Source organism: Coregonus lavaretus, assembly GCF_964263955.1.
Source record: "Coregonus lavaretus genome assembly, chromosome: 4".
In the NCBI taxonomy this organism is placed as follows: Eukaryota; Metazoa; Chordata; class Actinopteri; order Salmoniformes; family Salmonidae; genus Coregonus; species Coregonus lavaretus.
This window is the reverse complement of record NC_139991.1, coordinates 55448774-55468067: the sequence shown is the minus strand read 5'-3', so window position 1 is coordinate 55468067 and position 19294 is coordinate 55448774. Positions and strand designations below refer to the sequence as shown.

General features: G+C 41.6%; 1 protein-coding gene across 1 annotated transcript in view; it reads left to right on the top strand.

The window, feature by feature from the left end:
* Positions 1-19294, top strand: part of LOC311128238 (protein Niban 2-like) — a 49050-nt gene that overhangs the window by 8998 nt on the left and 20758 nt on the right. The window contains exons 2-5 of the mRNA XM_084160274.1: positions 8693-8823; positions 12276-12404; positions 12605-12710; positions 13017-13184. Coding sequence (XP_084016400.1) covers positions 8693-8823; positions 12276-12404; positions 12605-12710; positions 13017-13184 — 534 coding nt within the window. The remainder of the gene's footprint in view (positions 1-8692; positions 8824-12275; positions 12405-12604; positions 12711-13016; positions 13185-19294) is intronic.

Genomic DNA, 19294 nt, shown 5'->3' with positions numbered 1-19294 from the left:
TGTTATTGACCAAATACTTATTTTCCACCATAATTTGTAAATAAATTCATTAAAAATCCTACAATGTGATTTTCTGGATTATTTTTTCTCATTTTGTCTGTCATAGTTGACGTGTACCTATGATGAAAATTACAGGCATCTCTCATCTTTTTAAGTGGGAGAACTTGCACAATTGGTGGCTGACTAAATACTTTTTTCCCCCCACTGTATATACCTTTTATGGACACAGTCAATTTTACAATAATTATATTGTTTTTTTTTCTCCTGAACTTCTTCTACTCTCAACCTCTCCGATCATTTTCATGTGTAGCTATTTTGTTAGCTATTTATCAGTCTTATTGCTTGGGGATAGACGCTTATCAAGAGCCTGTTGGTGCCAGAGTTGATGCACCGGTACTGCTTGCCATGCGGAAGCAGAGAGAATAGTCTATGGCTTGGGTGGTTGGAGTCTTTTACGATTTTCCCAGCCTTCCTACCGGGCCTTTCTAATGTTCAACCTTATCCAGTGATTGTCATTCATTTTGGGTTGACAATTAGGCTGTTTCTATTTAACATTTTAAAATAGGGCTCTATAATTTTCATGTTTTCCAATAGAGCTGAATTTGCCTGCATCTTAATGTGCACGAATATCATAGGCTAATTTATAGTGGAAACTCAAAACACATTAGCTAGATCGCTAACTCTAAATATAATACTTACTGTTAGTAGCCATTAGTGATGGGAAGTTCGGCTCAAAAGATGGACTCCTTCCACTCATTTCGTTCATTTGAGTCAGTAATGGCCAGAGGACACAGGACCCCCTAACGGCAAACGATGAACTGAAAACTCGAAAGAGTCATGATTCTACGAGCCTCTTGTTCACCATAGGGGGTTTATTGTAGCTGTGATTTGTGACTGAGACTTGTAAACGTGTGCTTGAACTAATGTACATTTGTTGATTTGCTAGGCATATAAATACAGTCCCTTCAGAAAGTATTCACATTTTCCACATTTTGTTGTGTTAGTCTAAATTTAAAATGGATTCAATCTGTTTTTGTCACTGGCCTACACACAATACCCCATAATGTCCAAGTGGAATTATGTTTACAAATGTAATAAAAAATAAAAAGCTGAAATGTCTATAGTCAGTAAGTATTCAAGCACTTTGTTATGGCAAGCCTAAATAAGTTTAGGAGTTAAAATGTGCTTAACAAGTCACATAATATGTTGCATGGACTCACTGTGTGCATTAATAGTTTTAATATGTTTTTTTTAATGACTACCTCATTTCTGTACCCCACACATATCATTATCTGTAAGGTCCCTCAGTCGAGCAGTGAATTTCAAACACAGATTCAACCACAAAGACCAGGGAGGTTTTCCAATGCCTTGCAAAGAAGGGCACATATTGGTAAATGGGTTAAAATAAAAAGCAGACATTTGAATATCCCTTTGAGCATGGTGAAGTTATTAATTACACTTTGGATGGTGTATCAATACACCCAGTCACTACAAAGATACAGGCGTCCTTCCTAACTCAGTTGCCGGAGAGGAAGGAAACCGCTCAGGGATTTCACCATGAGGCTAATGGTGACTAAAACAGTTAAAGCATTTAATGGCTGTGATAGGAGAAAACAACTGAAGATAGATCAACAACATTGTAGTTATTCTGCAATACTAACCTAATTGACAATTAAAAGAAGGAAGCCTGTACAGAATAAAACATACCAAAACTGTTTGCAACAAGGCACTAAAGTAATACTAAAAAAAATGTGGCAAAGCAATTACCTTTTTGTCCTGAATACAAAGTGTTATGTTTGGGGCAAATCCAATACAACACATTACTGAGTACCACTGTCCGTATTTTCAAGCGTAGTGGTGGCGGCATCATGTTATGGGTATGCTTGTAATCGTTAAGGACTGGGAAGTGCACAGGCAAAATCCTAGAGGAAAACCTGGTTGTCTGCTTTCCACCAGACACTGGGGGTGAATTTACCTTTCAGCAGGACAATAACCTAAAACACAAGGCCAAATCTACACTGGAGTTGCTTACCAAGGAGCCGGTAAATGTTTGTGAGTAGCCAAGTTAGTTTAGACTAAGAGATTTCTGTATTTCATTTTCAAGACATTTGCAAAAATGTCTAAAAACATGTTTTCAATTTGTCGTCATGGGGTATTGTGTGTAGATGGGTGAGGAAAAAGTACAATTAATCAATTTTGAATTCAGACTAACATGTGGAATAAGTCAAGGGTATGAATACTTTCTGAAGGCACTTTAAGTATTTTTCTTGATACATTTGAAACGAGGTCTAGTTGCAAACGGACTGGATTGTGAACGACTCTTGCTTGAATGCCGTGAGGGTGATAAGCACAATGTCGTTCACGAACTGCAGCACCTCAAACGATTAATTCTCGAGTTTGAGTTTGTTGAGCAGAGTGGTGTATATGTTTTGGTTCTATAAAGCTGTGTCCATCATACCAGTCAATAATCAATTAATTGCATTCATTCTTGCACCATGCGCTCAATTATCAGTTCTAAACATTTATTTTTCTTCTCTATGCTCTATCTATTTTCCTGTGCGCATATGACCGATAGTTGGTGGTCGGAGCATGTCTCTGGAGCCGCTGAGCCGGAGGGGCGTGTATTAATCCTGCTGTAGGACTCATTGCGGCCATCACTATCAGGTCAAACAATTGACTAGTCACTCAGAAAAAACGAATCACGACTCTCGAGTCAGTAAAAAGAGTAGTTCAAAAAGAATGAATCGTTTGCAAACTGCAGTTCACTTAATGTCCTACCGCCCAATGAGGCCTAGGTAATCGCAATTGCCAATGCACATTTTGCGCGCTCTGTGTCTCCAAAGCTATATCAAATATCTTGGTTGTAAAATAGTTGCTATTGAGCTGAGAAATAAAAACTATACCTACAGAAAGCTGATAACCTCATTTCTTCAACTGTGACAACAGAATAGCAGTTTTTTTTCCCCACAATAGGATTTTTAAATATTATACAAAAAAAATTATCCCAGAGCATTTTTGTTCCCTGGGAAAGATAGTGGTTCGCTCGACACAGCAGCAGGCCCCAGCGAAATGGGTACAGGGGCAGGCAGACACTTTCATTACAGGAATCATGAGGATAATGTACTTTACTGTTTGACCAAATCATTATTATGGATAAGAGCAATACTTTTTTTTTTTGTCAAACGGCAGCCAAGCATCGATCATCATGTCACCAGAATAAGACCCTCGATTAAGGCGCATCAAGCTCATCACAGTGCACTTTCACCACCCTGTGAAATTCATCGTAACTTATTTTATCTGTAGCCTAATAAACTGCATGATTTCCCGAGTCGTAATGGGAGGACCACACAACATATCATCACATGACTCGAAGTTTACTTCGATATTATGGTTATTATATCATGGATATGAAGGTTATTATTAGGGCTGACCCCATTTAGTCGACTGGTCGATTTGTTTGGTCGATAGGCTGTTGGTCAAACAATATATTTTTTTAGTCGAGCAGTGGCAAATATATAAAAGAAAATGTAATGGTGCAAGAGACCCCTGTCTGATTCACGCCTGTCTGAGTGGACTAAGCCATTGCGGAGGCCGTGGGGATGGCACACCAGTATCACCAGTAGTACATTTACCCTTAATTACCATCATTTATCATCTACTATGTTTGTTTGGTTAAGGTAATTTCTGTTAATTTATTATTATTATTATTATTACTACTATTAGTCTAACCATTGTCGTTGTAGGAGTGGACACGTTGTTTGCAGAGCGCACAACCTAGGCTACACTTTTGAGGAACACTTTTTGGTTTATTTGATTCCATTTACAAGTTGTCAATTTATTCCTTGACAGGAGCGCTCCAAACAAGACAATCTTGAGTAAGGACACACACCTGATTATGCATAGAACTAGGACTAGTCTACCTGGCCTGCACACAAATGTAGGCTTATAAATGTGCCCATTTGGGAATCTGATACTATTTCTGATTGTCTTAACTCACCATCACTGCGGAGCTTCTCAAAGTAATTTTTTCTTTGCCTCAAAAAGCAAGGAAACAAAGTCTGTTTTTACTATAGTTCCTCAACGTAGCCTATTTGAAAGATATTTCCAGCTCTCTCCCTTTTTATAACCACTCTGCGTGAAAGGGGGGAAAAAATGTCATGCTCTGATCTGGTGGAAATGTCATAAAATAGGCCAACCTGATTTACTTCTTATCCCTTGTGCAAATAGCCTACAGCTGTCTGTCTGTCCGGAGCTCACTGGCATGGTAAACTCTGTGGGCCTAGAATATTTTATACAATGTTGCAAGTTTGCTAGCACTTAGGTTCAGGCCAGACCCAAGTTAGTATTTGATACAATGTTTCAAGTTCCTTGCAGACAGGCCATGCATAGCCAATGTGATTTATATGATATTAATTTTTTATCCGGATATTTTCAACCTGCGGGCTGCAATGTTTTTATTTGTTGGCTTTATGTAGGCTATTTTTACGTATTGGCAATGGCAATAGAAGTTACTTTTAGATTTGTATCGTTTTCATTTAGAAATAGAATTTAGATTAACTACATGACATTGATTTTGAGATATGAAGACTTTATTTTAAATTAAACTGTTCCACAAAAAAATATGAAAATCATAACTGGCACGCAGATCTGTAGAAATGGTACGATAATTTGGCACTCCAAATGGAAAAGGTTGCCGACCGCTGGTGTAGCCTATTACCGGCAACTTCAGGAGCATAATGGCAGAATCTGCAAAGGCCAGCAGCAGCGGGAGGAGGAGGGCTGGGTCGGGAACAGGTTTTTACTTCCGGTTAGGCTATATTGATCCCTGGCTCCCTCTTTAGTAATTTGTGTCTTAATTTTTAATTACAGTGCTTAAAGCATCAGACAAAGTAGACATATTTTTTTTAGTTGATTTTACTCGAACATAGGGTGTGTCTATATATGGAAAAATACACATTTTAAAATTTCAACCAATCGATTGGTTGAAAGAACAGATTACTTTCGGTCAAGAAAGATTTTTTTTTTTTTTTGTCGATGACAAAGTTATTATATATACTGAGTGTACAAAACAAGAATGATCAAACACCCAAAGGACATCCAGCCAACTTGACACAACTGTGGGAAGCATTGGAGTCAACATGGGCCAGGATCCCTGTGGAATGCTTTTGACACCATGTAGAGTCCATGCCCCGTTGAATTGAGGCTGTTCTGAGGGTAAAAGGGGGTGCAACTCAATATTGGAAAGGTTCCTAATGTTTTTTACACTAATTGTATATTTTTGGAAAACCTTTTTTTTTTTTGTTATAATGCTATTCTACACATTTTGTCATGAGGCTAAGAGAAAATGTTGCGGTTTTTAAAGCTGATTTCCTGCAATTCTACAGGTTTTGCCATGGGTCAGAGAGCAAAATGTGCTGTTTTGTAGCTCATCTCAAGCTATTCTACACTTTTTGCCATGAGGCTGAGAGAGAATTTTGACTTCCAGGGGGCCCAAATAAATAAATGTGGGTTGAGAGCCCCTGGAGGTCGAGGGGCCCCGGGGCACATGCCCTGCATGCCTGTTCAGTACTCTGTCCCTTTGTAGCTTCTAAAGATGTCTAAAGCTGCAGATTTAGAAGGAAAGAGAGAAGTGAGTGTGTGTACAGAAGAAAAAGCAGGTTGGAACACGCCTTGGGATTAATGAGCAGAAAGTCAGTTTGGTTCTCACACACTGCCCTATTTTATTTCCTCCCTCTCTCTCTCTCTTGCTCTTTCACAATGCATTTATTTGATGTTGTTTTGGCCTAAAAATCCTATTTAACACATTTTTCATTCTCTCTATACAACTTTCTTTCATATTTCTATTGTTTCATCTTATACCTTTTGTCTATTTCACAGACACGACCCAACCCACTGCATAAGGTGAGAGCAGTGTGTGTGCGTGTGTCTGCACACATGTTTGTGCCTGTGGGAGGAGTGGTTAGTCAGCTCTTTTCCTTTGGGAGTATACTGTTTGGAGTAGTTGGCTATACTGGTCGATGTCACCACATTTGCTGTCAAGGCATATTTTCACCAGCTGAACTCCTCTTTGACATACACATTTCTGTTTTCTTTCCAACTCCTAGTTAATCAGGTGTCTGTGAACCTCTTGAACCTAGTCCATCACTCCTTCATCCCTTAATACGTTACATTATACAATACAGTATGGTTCAGTAGGCCTAGCCTACATCCCAGTGTGACAGTGTACCATTCAAGCTACAGGATGTCTGCTGATTCTTGGAGTTTTCCAGTCAAAGTGTGGTTTTCCAGCTGTTTAGACGGTCTACACAGTCTGCACCCAATGGAAACAGGAAGGGAAATGATCAATGCACTGACTACTGTACTCTCACTCACTCTTTCTGCCTTTCTTTCGTTCTTTCTGCCTTTCGTTCTTTCGTTCTTTCTTTCGTTCTTTCGTTCTTTCTTTCTTTCGTTCTTTCGTTCTTTCTTTCTTTCTCTCTCTAACACAGGCTAGAAGTAGGTGGGTGTGCTGTCAGTCTCTAATCCCCGGCACTGGGACTGCCTGCTCCTTTGGATTGTATTTGGGATGACAGGGCACTAAGTAGACACACACACACACACACTTTCCTAACTTAGCCATTAAGTGCAATCAAATCTCCATCAGTTTAGTTTGCTGAAGACTGTCCATCAAGCCATGCCTTCATTCCAGTGGGGAAGTGTGTAATTTGACCTAACTCTCCCTGTGGCCAGTCTGCATGCTTTGGCACACTAACCCAGCCTGTGGAAAGTGCAGTATGTGAATGAAATAGCAACTCCAGCCTCTGGTTGTGAATGGGAATATCTCTGGTCCTCAGAGAACACACATGGGTGTCTAGTGGATTGTTCTCAGTCAGAGGTCACAGGCACAGTACAGAGGATGTGTGGGAAATAATGGCTCACAGATGTAGCAGGAGATATCTGGTACCCTCATGATGACTCAAACAACATCCAAGCCCTGCTGGCCTGTTTCCACTGCTATACAAATACACACTGAGGGTGGTGTCATGATGAATTAGACCAGCATGGAATATATTATACAGGTGGAACTGAGGGAATGCCCTTTGTAGTATCTATTATGTCTAGATCCTTCTCAGTATTATTTGTTTTGGTTCTGAAACCCAGGATTGAACCAAGTATGTTTTTTATACAGTGCATTACAATACACAGTGTGTGTGAACGTGTGTTTGAGTGTTACTTTGAGATTACTTCTCTCAGTCTCTGTCCCCTCTTTCTTATCTTGTTGCCAGGTCTTTCCTTCCTGCCCTCCTACTCAAATGCTGTTCTCTCTTTTCTGTGGCGCCTCTACCATAAACATCTCACAGACTACAGTGTCATGTCAGAGTTGAGCTAAGAACATGGAGCCACCACAAGCTAAGCCTGTGGACTATAAGGGATCTTTAGGAAAAGTGCCACATTTAGGAAAAGTACTACCGGTATCTTTAGGAAAGGTCCTACCAAAAATGACTCGTTTTTTATAATAAAGAAGATAGTCTTTATTGCTGGTTAGACCATGGTATTTTACCATTCAACATCCTGATGCTTGAATCTCCATATAGTCTGTCGTGTGCTACAAATTCACTTGGTACAATGTTATTCAAGGCTTTAATGTCCCTTTACTGTAGCAATCTTCATTATCTGTTCCAATTTATAATTCATTTATTGTACTACCTTTTTTATAAACTGAGTGTAAAAAACATTAGGAACTCTTTCCATAACATAGACTGACTAGGTGAATCCAGGTGAAATATATGATCCCTTATTGATATCACTTGTTACATTGACTTAAATCAGTGTAGATGAAGGGGAGGAGACAGGTTAAACAATTGAGACATGGATTTTGTGTGTGCCATTTAGAAGGTGAATGGGCAAGACAAAACATTGAAGTACCTTTTGAATCGGGTATGGTAGTAGGTGCCAGGCACACCGGTTTGAGTGTGTCAAGAACTGCAACGCTGCTGGGTTTTTCACGCTCAACAGTTTCCTGTGTGTATCCACCACCCAACGGACATCCAGCCAACTTAACACAACTGTGTGAAGTATTGGAGTCAACATGGGCCAGCCTCCCTGTGGGGGATAGGGGGGGGGGCTGATAGAAAGGTGGTAAAAATACTGGACGGTTAATGCCCTCTTTTCCACAGTCTTTCTCTGCTTTTCCTGTCTGAGTACGGTCAAGTCCACCTTTCGTTACGAGTCACCCTATAGCCCCTCCACAAGCCTGTCATCCATGCCCCCTTCGGTAGTCTCACAGCTTCTCTTCTCGACCAAGTCCTCTGTGATCTGATGAGTCACATTACTGATGTGTCATGCTCTGGTTCTGCTGCCAGCTGAAGTTTCTGGGACTGTGTGGGCTAGCTGTGCTCTCTCTCTCCCCCACTCTTTCTCTCCCACATTCTCTCCCGCTCTCGCTTTTTTCTCTCTCGCTCTTTCTCTTTGTCTCTGTCTGTGGCTGTTTTTCTGTGACTGTCTAGCCTGTTATCTCTCTCTCACTCACTCACTCACTCACTGTGTTTTGTAACATTGACATGTCTGTTTTGATGTTTGAGTAACTTGGCACCTGTTGTCATTTACTTTACATAATGGGTTATTCCCATTATTAGTTTGTTTACAGACTGTGTTGTGAATTTGTTACTCTCTAACTGTAAGTTCTAACTGTCATCTATATCTCTGTCCACAGCTCGTACCAGGCAGGTGACGGAGGAGTTTGGTCATGTGTACGAGCAGCAGTATGCAGTGGCCCTCTTCAACAGTGTCCGCTTTGAGATGGAGGGGGGAGGAGGGCCCCAGCCACAGCTCCTGCACCGCAAGGCAAGAGGCTGACCTGGAGACGACTGTCTGTCGCACTCCTTCACCCCTCTGTTGCTGTTTTTGTGTCTTCCTGCGTTCTTCTCTCGCTCAATCTGTCCCTCTTCTGTTTAAAAAAATATATATACAGTACCAGTCAAAAGTTTGGACACACCTACTCATTCAAGGGTTTTTCTTATTTTTTTACATTGTAGAATAGTAGTTAAGACATCAAAACTATAAAATAACACATCATGGAATCATGTAGTAACCAAAAAAGTGTTAAACAAATTAAAATGTATTCAAATAGCCATCCTTTGCTATTTTGAGAGAATGCCAAAAGTGTGCAAAGCTGTCATCAATTCAAAGGGTGGCTATTTGAAGAATCTCAATGTAAAATAAATGTTGATTTGTTTAACATTCCATGTGTGTTATTTCATAGTTTTAATGTCTTCACTATTATTCTACAATGTAGAAAATAGTAAAAATAAAGAAAAACCCTTGAATGAGTAGGTGTGTCCAAACATTTGACTGGTTGTGTGTGTGTATTTATACACTACCGTTAAAAACTGGCAGCTTCATTAAATAGTACCCGCAAAACACCAGTCTCAACGTCAACAGTGAAGAGGCGACTCCGGGATGCTGACCTAGGCAGAGTTGCAAAGAAAAAGTCCAGTGTCTGTTCTTTTGTCCATCTTAATCTTTTCTTTTTATTGGCCAGTCTGAGATATGGCTCTGCCTAGAAGGTCAGCATCCCGGAGTCACCTCTTCACTGTTTACATTGAGACGGGTGTTTTCCGGGTACTATTTAATGAAACTGCCAGTTGAGGACCTGTGAGGCGTCTGTTTCTCAAACTAGACACTCTAATGTATTTGTCCTCTTGCTCAGTTGTGTACCGGAGCCTCCCACTCCTCTTTCTATTCTGGTTAGAGCCAGTTTGCGCTGTTCTGTGAAGTAGTACACAGCGTTGTACGAGATCTTCAATTTCTTGGCAATTTCTCACATGGAATAGCCTTCATTTCTCAGAACAATAATAGACTGACGAGTTTCAGAAGAAAGTTATTTGTTTCTGGCCATTTTGAGCCTGTAATCGAACCCACAATTGCTGATGCTCCAGATACTCAACTAGTCTCAAGAAGGCCAGATTTATTGCTTCTTTAATCAGCACAACAGTTTTCAGCTGTGCTAACATAATTGCAAAAGGGTTTTTCTAATGATCAATTAGCCTTTTAAAATGATAAACTTGGATTAGCAAACACAACGTACCATTGGAACACAGGATTGATGGTTTCTGATAATGGGCCTCTGTACGCCTATGTAGATATTCCATTACAAATCTGCCGTTTCCAGCTACAATAGCCATTTACAACATTAACAATGTCTACACTGTATTTCTGATCAATTTTATGTTATTTTAATGGACAAAAAAATTGTTTTTCTTTTGAAAAAAAATGCAATTTGTAAGTGACCCCAAACCTTTGAATGGTAGTGTGTATATATTTTTTAACAATACAAAACATACACATACAAATGACACACACAAACACAACCACATCACACCTGCCCAGACCCACCTGCTCACACCCCCATCTCCAGTGCCCACATTACTCTCCGTCACATGGCCTCAAACTGCACCATTTCTTTCCTCTGTCGCCCACGCACTTTCAACATTTAGATAATAAACCATTTTACATTTACAGGATTGGTTTTTAAGTATACTTTTTAAAAGATTATTGATGGGAAAAGTATTGTCCAACCCATCGGGTATCTCACTGCACCCTCGTGAATTTTGTCTCTTTTATAATAAATTCTATACAATAATTTACACTGGATTAAGCGGTCCCTCTTCAGTTTATTCAGTTACTTCATTTTCCTCTCACAGTATTCCCACGCCATCTGCGTCTCTCCTACTCGTCGTCCTCTGCTCCTCATCCTCTCTTTTCATCTCTTTACCTCACCATCCTCCTCGGAGTCTCCCTTAATGTTGTATCTCTGAGTGTTAGGTTGTGAGTGTTTACACTCCAACAGTCAAAACGCTATGGACACAGATAGGAAACGCATACTGTAGTCATCTCCACTGTAATACTGTTGAGTTCTGTGTTAGTCTCCACCATCAAGTCACTGGATGGAATTAGAACAGATTTCACACATGAACAAACTGTGATGGTGCTAAGAATCTTGTGGCTGCTTTCCTTGTCTATTCTCTTCACTACCCAAGTGATACTCTGGGTAGTGACACGCACGCACCGACGCGCACACACACACTTTCATTCACACACGGAAACAGCACAAAACTCTTTCTGATTAAAACACAGGCACTGATAGGCACCACATCTTACCAAGCATTGCCAGTTAGCACCTTCCAAGGACACATAACCTCTCTTCTCCAGCTCCCCTCCACCCCTCTCTCCCCCTCCTTCCTTCCTTCCTCAGCTGGGATTATGCTGTTTGAGTTACAGTATTTGATCTACAACAGGAAATCTAAAAACAAAGTGGTGGTGTAAACAATATACCACACCTGTGTGTTCTCACTTTAGCCATCCAGTCTCAACCGCCACCAGCGGTTGTACAACTGCAAACACCATGGTTGCGTCCCAAATGGCACCCTATATCCTTTATAGTGCACTATGTTTGACCAGACCCTATATAGGGAATAGGGTGCCATTCGGGACGAAGCCCCATCATTGCTGCTTTTGCTGGTACTAACTAACTAGGGCTGGTAATTGCCAGGGACCTCACGATACGATATTATCACGATACTTAGATGCTGATACAATATGACATTGTCCTATGTAATTGCACACTATTCTTGGGGTGCTGAAATCAGTAGTTTTTTGTTCATTTTTTTCATTTTATGTGACGTCGGAGCTCTAGTCTGCCCACACTAGTCGCCGCTCAACTCCATCGTTAATCGTGGAGTTGAGTTTAGTCAGCTAGGTCAGTCATGGAAATGAGTGCTGAAAACATGTTGGCTTACTATTTAAAAAGAAGATGGAGAACAAGCTATAGAATGAAAAATACTTTTGTTTTTGTACAGGTAAAAAAAAAAAGATCTGATAGTGGTAGTGGGGTGGTAGATGCCTAGACTCCCTTATGGTTCAGCTCAGGTGCCTACATAGTACATACACCCTAGACATACATCATTTACAGACCGACCCAGCTCAGACAGATCCAGCTCATGAGCTCCATCAGCAGTAGATTTGAATTTAGAATGGAAAATGAATGTGTTTATGCAACAGTTGTTAGTGCATTGAACCAAATTGTATCGATTCGTTCTCTAATCAAATAAAATCGCACCGAATTGTTTCAAACCAAAACGTATTGTTCCTGTACAGTATCAGAGCCCATGTATCTAGATACGTATCAAATCGTCATGAAAGGGAATGATTCACATCCCTAGTACTAACACTACCATGTAGTACAATAATACAAGTGATAGCAGCTCTAATGCTAACTGTCTGTTGTGTTGTGGTAGGACCCTCTGGAGGACCGCTCCATCTTTTCTGGGGGTCTGTTCCAGTACCTGGAGGAAAACAAGAGATGGAGGAACCGCTTTGTCTTCGTGGCCGACACCTACAACATCAGCTTCTATGAAAACAAAGTGGTGAGGTGGTCGGAAAACTGAAACATCTATTTTTTTGTTGCTAGATTTGTTTTTACTTTCATAATCAGACAGATTTAGATGCCAGCTAGTCTGAATTGTTTGGGTCACAACTTTATCTGTGATTTTATGGTTCTGAACTGTTTGTACATTTTTCACCCTCTTTCCTTGAAACTGCACCCTCACTCTGTACTCTCTGATAGGCTCACGAGAGGGGCTTGCGCCCTAAAGGAACCATAAACTGTGCTGGATACAAAGCTCTGACCTCCATGGAGGAGTATCTTGAACTGATCAACACCAGCCTGCCAGGTGAGAGATATGATTTGGTTACACCTGACTAGCTGATCTGTGTATACTAAACAGCTGATCATGAGTCACTGTTGGATTTTGGTATAACCAGCACTTTCCCCAATGTGAGATCAAGTACTAAAGTACTCAGTGACTAGCTAGGCCATATTCATTAGGGCACACTGTAACAAAACATTTAGCAATGAGTGTTTTCCTATTGGACAAATTCTGGAATTCCTTTCCTGATTCAATATATTTTCTTTGGTTTGGTGCCCTGATGAGGAGGCTATGAACACCTATAAACGTGAATGTTTGTTTGTGTTTTAGGTATAAAGGCCAAGGTGGACAGTGGTCCGTTTGTGAAGTGTGCCACCCAGTTCCCTCTGATCCTGTGGCATCCATACGCCCGCCACCACTACTTCTGTGTGCTGACAGAGAAGGAGCAGAAGAAGTGGCACGCTGTGCTTCAGGACTGTGTCAGACACAGCAACAATGGTGAGGAGCTGTCTGAACACCACACACTGTCATAATAACACACACACAGCATATGTTTTACAATCCTTGTCGGGACCTAAAATTCATTTCCATTCAAAATCCTATTTTCCATATCTTTAACCCTAAACGTAACCCCTAACTCTAATTGTAACCCTATCCCTAATTGTAACTCTAAACCCTAACCTTAAAATAGCCTTTGTCCTCGTGGGGAATGTGTGAAATGCCCCCATGAGGGAGAATTTTTCTTGTTTTACTATCCTTGTGGGGACTGTTGGGGATTTCCGGTAATACAAGCCCCCCCCATTGGTGGTTCTGCATGACAGAGGATTACCCATCTCAGGTAGAGAACAACACAGACTCAGCTCCACCCTGACCAATTACTGCTCTTCTGCCTCACTGCCATTGTTCACAACACAGACCTGTGTGTGTGTGTCACTTTGTGAAAATTTGCACACCATCACAATGAGCTGGTCTTTCAGTGATGGTGAAACGCAGCAGGGCAGGGATGAGTTATTTAAGTTACTGTCTTGGGCAACCTCCCAAATGGCCCCCTATTTACTATGTAGTGTATTATTCTTGTCCAGAGCTCTATGGGCCCTGGTCAAAATTTGTGCACTACATACTGTAGGGAATAGGGTTCCATTTGGGACGCAATTTATTTATGTTATGATGACATGACGGGGTGGTGTGCTGGTCTGGAGCAGTGTCCCTCTTAACTCTGAATCCTGTAGGGCAACTCGGTGTCAAGTTGTGGCCTGACTCTTAAAACCATCAGTCATCTGTACTTGCCACATGCCAGCTTAATACACGTTTGTGTTGGGTGCAGGGTGTTACACATTGGTATTGGATGATGTGAGCCCCCTCCCCCCCTTTCCATGTCAATCGTAAATGTGCTTGTGTGTATTCCTGTACCTCATCCAGCATACACACACACATTTTCAGAGAAACTTGGGGACGTGAGAAATAGCCTTAGGGAGGATTTCACAGGAAGGTGAAACTATAACAGTGATTATTCATTGAATGACAAAGTGGGCCGATGAAATCACATGAACAGACTTGCTGGGATCCCACAGGTTGCAGAAGCAGCTCAACAACAACATGGTGATCACTGCACTGATCCACCGATGGTGCTCCGACATCACGTCATCACCTTCCCATAATGCACTTTAAATAAACACACTCGTATGTCTCGACCACTAACACCCCACGCCCTGGGAGGATCTGACGCGTGTTCACTTGGGATCAAAGCACACATGCATACACACGTGCAGGCACACACGCACACATTAATATGGAGTCGAAAGAAACGCACACTTATTTAGGTGAGGTGCTGGCTAACGGAGTAGAACACTTGAAAAAGAAAAGGAGAGCTGCACACTCTAGGAGCTCAGATGCAATAATTTAATAACCTAATAACCAACATTTCGACAGACAAGCTGTCTTCATCAGGGTATAATGACACGCACATACACACACACGATGACAAGGTGCTGACAGTGTTTGTGTCCATTTTAGACATCAAGCTACAAAATCTTCTCCCCTTGTTGGCCCCTCTCTGGAGCCAATCAGAGTCATGGTACTCCCCCTACCTGTCCAGGCCTGGAGCCAATCAGAGCCATAGTACTCCCCCTACATGTCCAGGCCTGCCAGCTGTCCAGTCACTCCTCTAAAGAAATTCCTGCTGTGAGCTTCCGCTGCAGTAGAGGAGTGAGAGTGCCAATTAACAGTTTAACTGTCTTCTGTCTATTCTGCCCATGGCTGTTAAGAACGCTCAGTTGGCAATAGTTACAACAGACAAATACATTTATGAATGTATTTATTTATGAAGTTGCAATGCTGCATGGTACTACATAGTTTTGAGGGGTATTATTTGGTGGTGATGGTTCTATCAGTGGCCTATAAGGATTGTGTCCTTACTTCCTTGCTCTTGGGTCTGTAGTGTACTAGACTAGCCCCCTATCTCCTACCATCATTCCCTGAGTGTTGTGAGGACTGCCAGACACTATAGCCCCAGTTCCAGGGGCGATTTAATGGTTTGAAGGCGTGACCCTCACCCCCAGTAATAGACAGTGCATTCGGAAAGTATTCAGACCCCTTGACTTTTTCCACATTTTGTTACGTTACAGCCTTATTCTAAAATGGATTAAATACATGTATTTCCTCATCAATCTACATACAATACCCCATAATGACAAAGCGAAAACAGGTTTTTACAAATTCTTGCAAATGTATTAAAAATAAATAATAATACCTTATTTCCATAAGTATTCAGACCCTTTGCTATGAGACTCGAAATTGAGCTCAGGTGCATCCTGTTTCCATTGATCATCCTTGATCCACCTGTGGTAAATTCAACTGATTGGACATGATTTGGAAAGGCACACATGTCTATATAAGGACCCACAGTTGACATTGCATGTCAGAGCAAAAACCAAGCCATGAGATCTAAGGAATTGTCCGTAGAGCTCAGACAGGAGTGTATCGAGGCACAGGTCCGGGGAAGGGTACCAAAAAATGTCTGCAGCATTGGTCTCCAAGAACACAGTGGCCTCCATAATTCTTAAATGGAAGAAGTTTAAAACCACCAAGACTCTTCCTAGAGATGGTCGCCTGGCCAAACTGAGCAATTTGGGGAGAAGGGCCTTGGTCAGGGAGGTGACCAAGAACCCGATGGTCACTCTGAATGAGAGATGTGGAGATGGGAGAACCTTCCAGAAGGACAACCATCTCTGCAGCACTCCACCAATCAGGCCTTTATGGTAGTGGCCAGACGGAAGCCACTCCTTAGGAAAAGGCACATGACAGCCCACTTGGAGTTTGCCAAAAAGCACCTAAAGGACTCAGACCATGAGAAACCAGATTCTCTGGTCTAAAGAAACCAAGATTGAACTCTTTGGCCTGAATGCCAAGCATCACGTCTGGAGGAAACCTGGCACCATCTCTACGGTGAAGCATGGTGGTGGCAGCATCATGCTGTGGGGATGTTTTTCAGCGGCAGGGACTGGGAGACTAGTCAGGATTGAGGGAAAGATGAACGGAGCAAAGTACAGAGAGATCCTTGATGAAAACCTGCTCCAGAGCGCAAAGGACCTCAGACTGGGGAAAAGGTTCATCTTCCAACAGGACAAAGACCCTAAGCACACAGCCAAGACAACGCAGGAGTGGCTTCGGAACAAGTTTCTGAATGTCTGTCACAAGAATTTCTATCTCTAATTAATCAAACTTAATGCTCTGAATAATTCCCAGAGGGTGTAAGGCTCTTGTTTAATCATGAATTAAACAAAGGTCCACAACCAGCAAGAATGATCTGTATGTTTAATCATGGAGAGCTCTGCTGCAAAAAAACACATATACAGCTTTTATACTTCACACAAAGGCACTTTGCTCCGCCCACCTTTAGGAGGCCTTTAACCAGTTTCTCAGTCCCCTTCATCCTGGAATGTTTGTCTCAGCAGTTTCTAACTCACCCCCTCTGTTAGTGGGTTTATAATGATAACCCTAACACAGTTCACACAGTCATCATCAGTATTGGGGTTAACAATTTTAGACATAATCATCATTCCTCTATCAGTCCACCCTTTGACTAAATTTTTACACCCTTAGGATAAATGTATTTACAAGCATGACCAATCTGATCTTCATACGTCAGAACTAATAAACATTTCATTCAATTGCGGTCTTTCAGGGTCAAAGTCCTCGTCATCCACCAAGCCTGGAGGATCGTTTTTCCCACTCCCCTGGTCAGAGTCCGGAGTCGGTCCATCTCTCATCATTTGTTGAGATACTGCATTCACCAATGCCTTACTCACCAATCCTCGGACACAGGGAACAAGACAACAACCACATAATACAAGAATACCCATACAAACGCTGACCGCCCCTAAGATGGTGGCTGCTATGGTTTTCCATTTACCAAACATTTCATCAAACCACCCTATCCACGATGTACTAACTTCTGAGTTCTCAGCTCATTCTTCACTTAGAGCAGTTAATTCTGCAAGAGCTCTGGTGACCGTCCCATCCGGTGTGGTGTTATTAGGGATAAATGTGCAACAATGGCTTACCATTATATAGACACCGTCCCTTTCTGCCTGATCTAGAGCCAACCTCTTTTCCTAAGTCATGAGTGAGATGGCGGATAATTGTTCAGAGATCCCTTTTACTGCATCCCTAGTCTGGCCAATAAATCATTGTTGGTCGTAATAGATATAATTAATCCAATCCACAATTTTGTTTATTGTCACCCACCAAAAGAACGTGGTATTAAATCCTTCCCCTAATTCTTTCATAGCTTGGTATCCATCCGGTACCCCCCTTGATACCCCAATCGCATCCATCTAAATAGGGCTATTCTCCTTCTTGTTAAAACTCCTCCTACGTCTGTTTAACTCTTTCCTTGGTTCCTGGTGACTAATTCTAACTAGCTGAAGCAGTAGAATCAGGGTGCACGTATCTAGCCACCCTTTTGGTATTCTCTGCCTTATACTGCCTTTACTGGCACGCGCCCACCACACATCGGTTACACCACTCTTCTCTTTTACTTCTTAACAATGGTAAGGGCATAGCGTAATTGGTGGTGGATCTTGACATATCAAGACCATTGCCGAGACTATGATGCAGCTCAAGTCACCCCTATTCCCAAAAACCGCCAACCCTCTCCTGTCCTCAGTCTTTCTGCTTGGTACTACCCCATACTCACACCCTGAGAACACACTACAGTGATGATAGGTTGGGGTAGGAGATCTTCGTTAACAGAGGTGATCCCCAGACCCTATTGGTACAGTTCTTCTCTCTAACTCTGCGTGTGTTCAGTGGTGCTTGTATGTGTTCTTACCTTTTTGCAGTGGGTAACGTGGACCCAGGTTGCTCTTTCTGCTATTCTAATGGCAAAGGCAGTTACCAATATAACCTGATAGGGCCCTTCCCAACAGGCCTGCTTCCAGTCTTTCTTCTTTAGGGACTGGATGCTCACCAGTCACCTAGTTAGATAGTGGGTCACCTTCTCCTTTAGTTCACCTGTGGGGCACAAAACCTCTGAAATACCGGTGTGGTTAATAACTACCTTCTCACGTTTTCTGCTAGGGTGCTCTTAATTTCTATTTCTGCCTTCTCCGGTCCTCCTAACTCGGGCATTCTGTATGGTCTACCAAATCCCTTCTCCAATGGCAATAACCCTTCTTCATCTGGAGTTCTCCTGATCGTCATTAATACTATCGGTAGACCTTGTACCCCATTTCTTCCTGCTCTCCTGTGTGTTTTCCTTAACCCCTCTCTAACCATACCGTTCACATCAGTATTCTCTTTCTAGACTGTATCTAAAAAAAATTTTTTTTAAAAAAAAAGTATTTTGTCCTTTCCTTCGTATATTTATTATTTAATCCTACCATCTACTATCATCCCCCCTTTTGACACATAATATTGGTAATATTGGTAATTTATCATCCAATTGCCATCCCTTATTTATTTTTGAGACTGTCCCTTGCTTCTTTATTGCTCCTCCCACTTCCTTTGTCTTTTATGGCGGCTAAATTCGACTTTCATTCAGTTCAGAATCAATAGTAATCCAATCAATCAATACCTTATCTTTTAAAAACACTCATGTTTAGTTCAAACTCTGTTCTACCCCGGCTCTACCGGGCTTGACCTGAAGACTGATGGTTGGACATGACAGGTCCATACTTTAAATCTTTCAAACCTAACACAAACCCCACTTCATGCTGTAATCAATCAAGAAGATAGCAAAGGAGAGACAAAGGTTTTAGCCTGAACTCTGCTCAACCCTGGCAGCTTTTTCCTCTGTTTGAGGAGAGAAGCAAAAGGCTCCCTTCTGCTTTCATTCACTGATAACGTAGGACAGCTGTAGGACAGCCATGGATTCCCACTTCACTTACACACCTCTAAAACATTTAATCTAACCCATTACACATTATTTACTACTGCTCATTCTCTTGTTACAATCTGCAAATGTACCAATAAATTCTCTTACCATCATTACTACCCCCTTTTTTGAACACATGAGTCACAACGTCACTCATGCTTTCAAAAACAAAATACCAACCTTGTTTATTAAACCATAATAAAAATTACATTAAAATGACAACATCTGATAA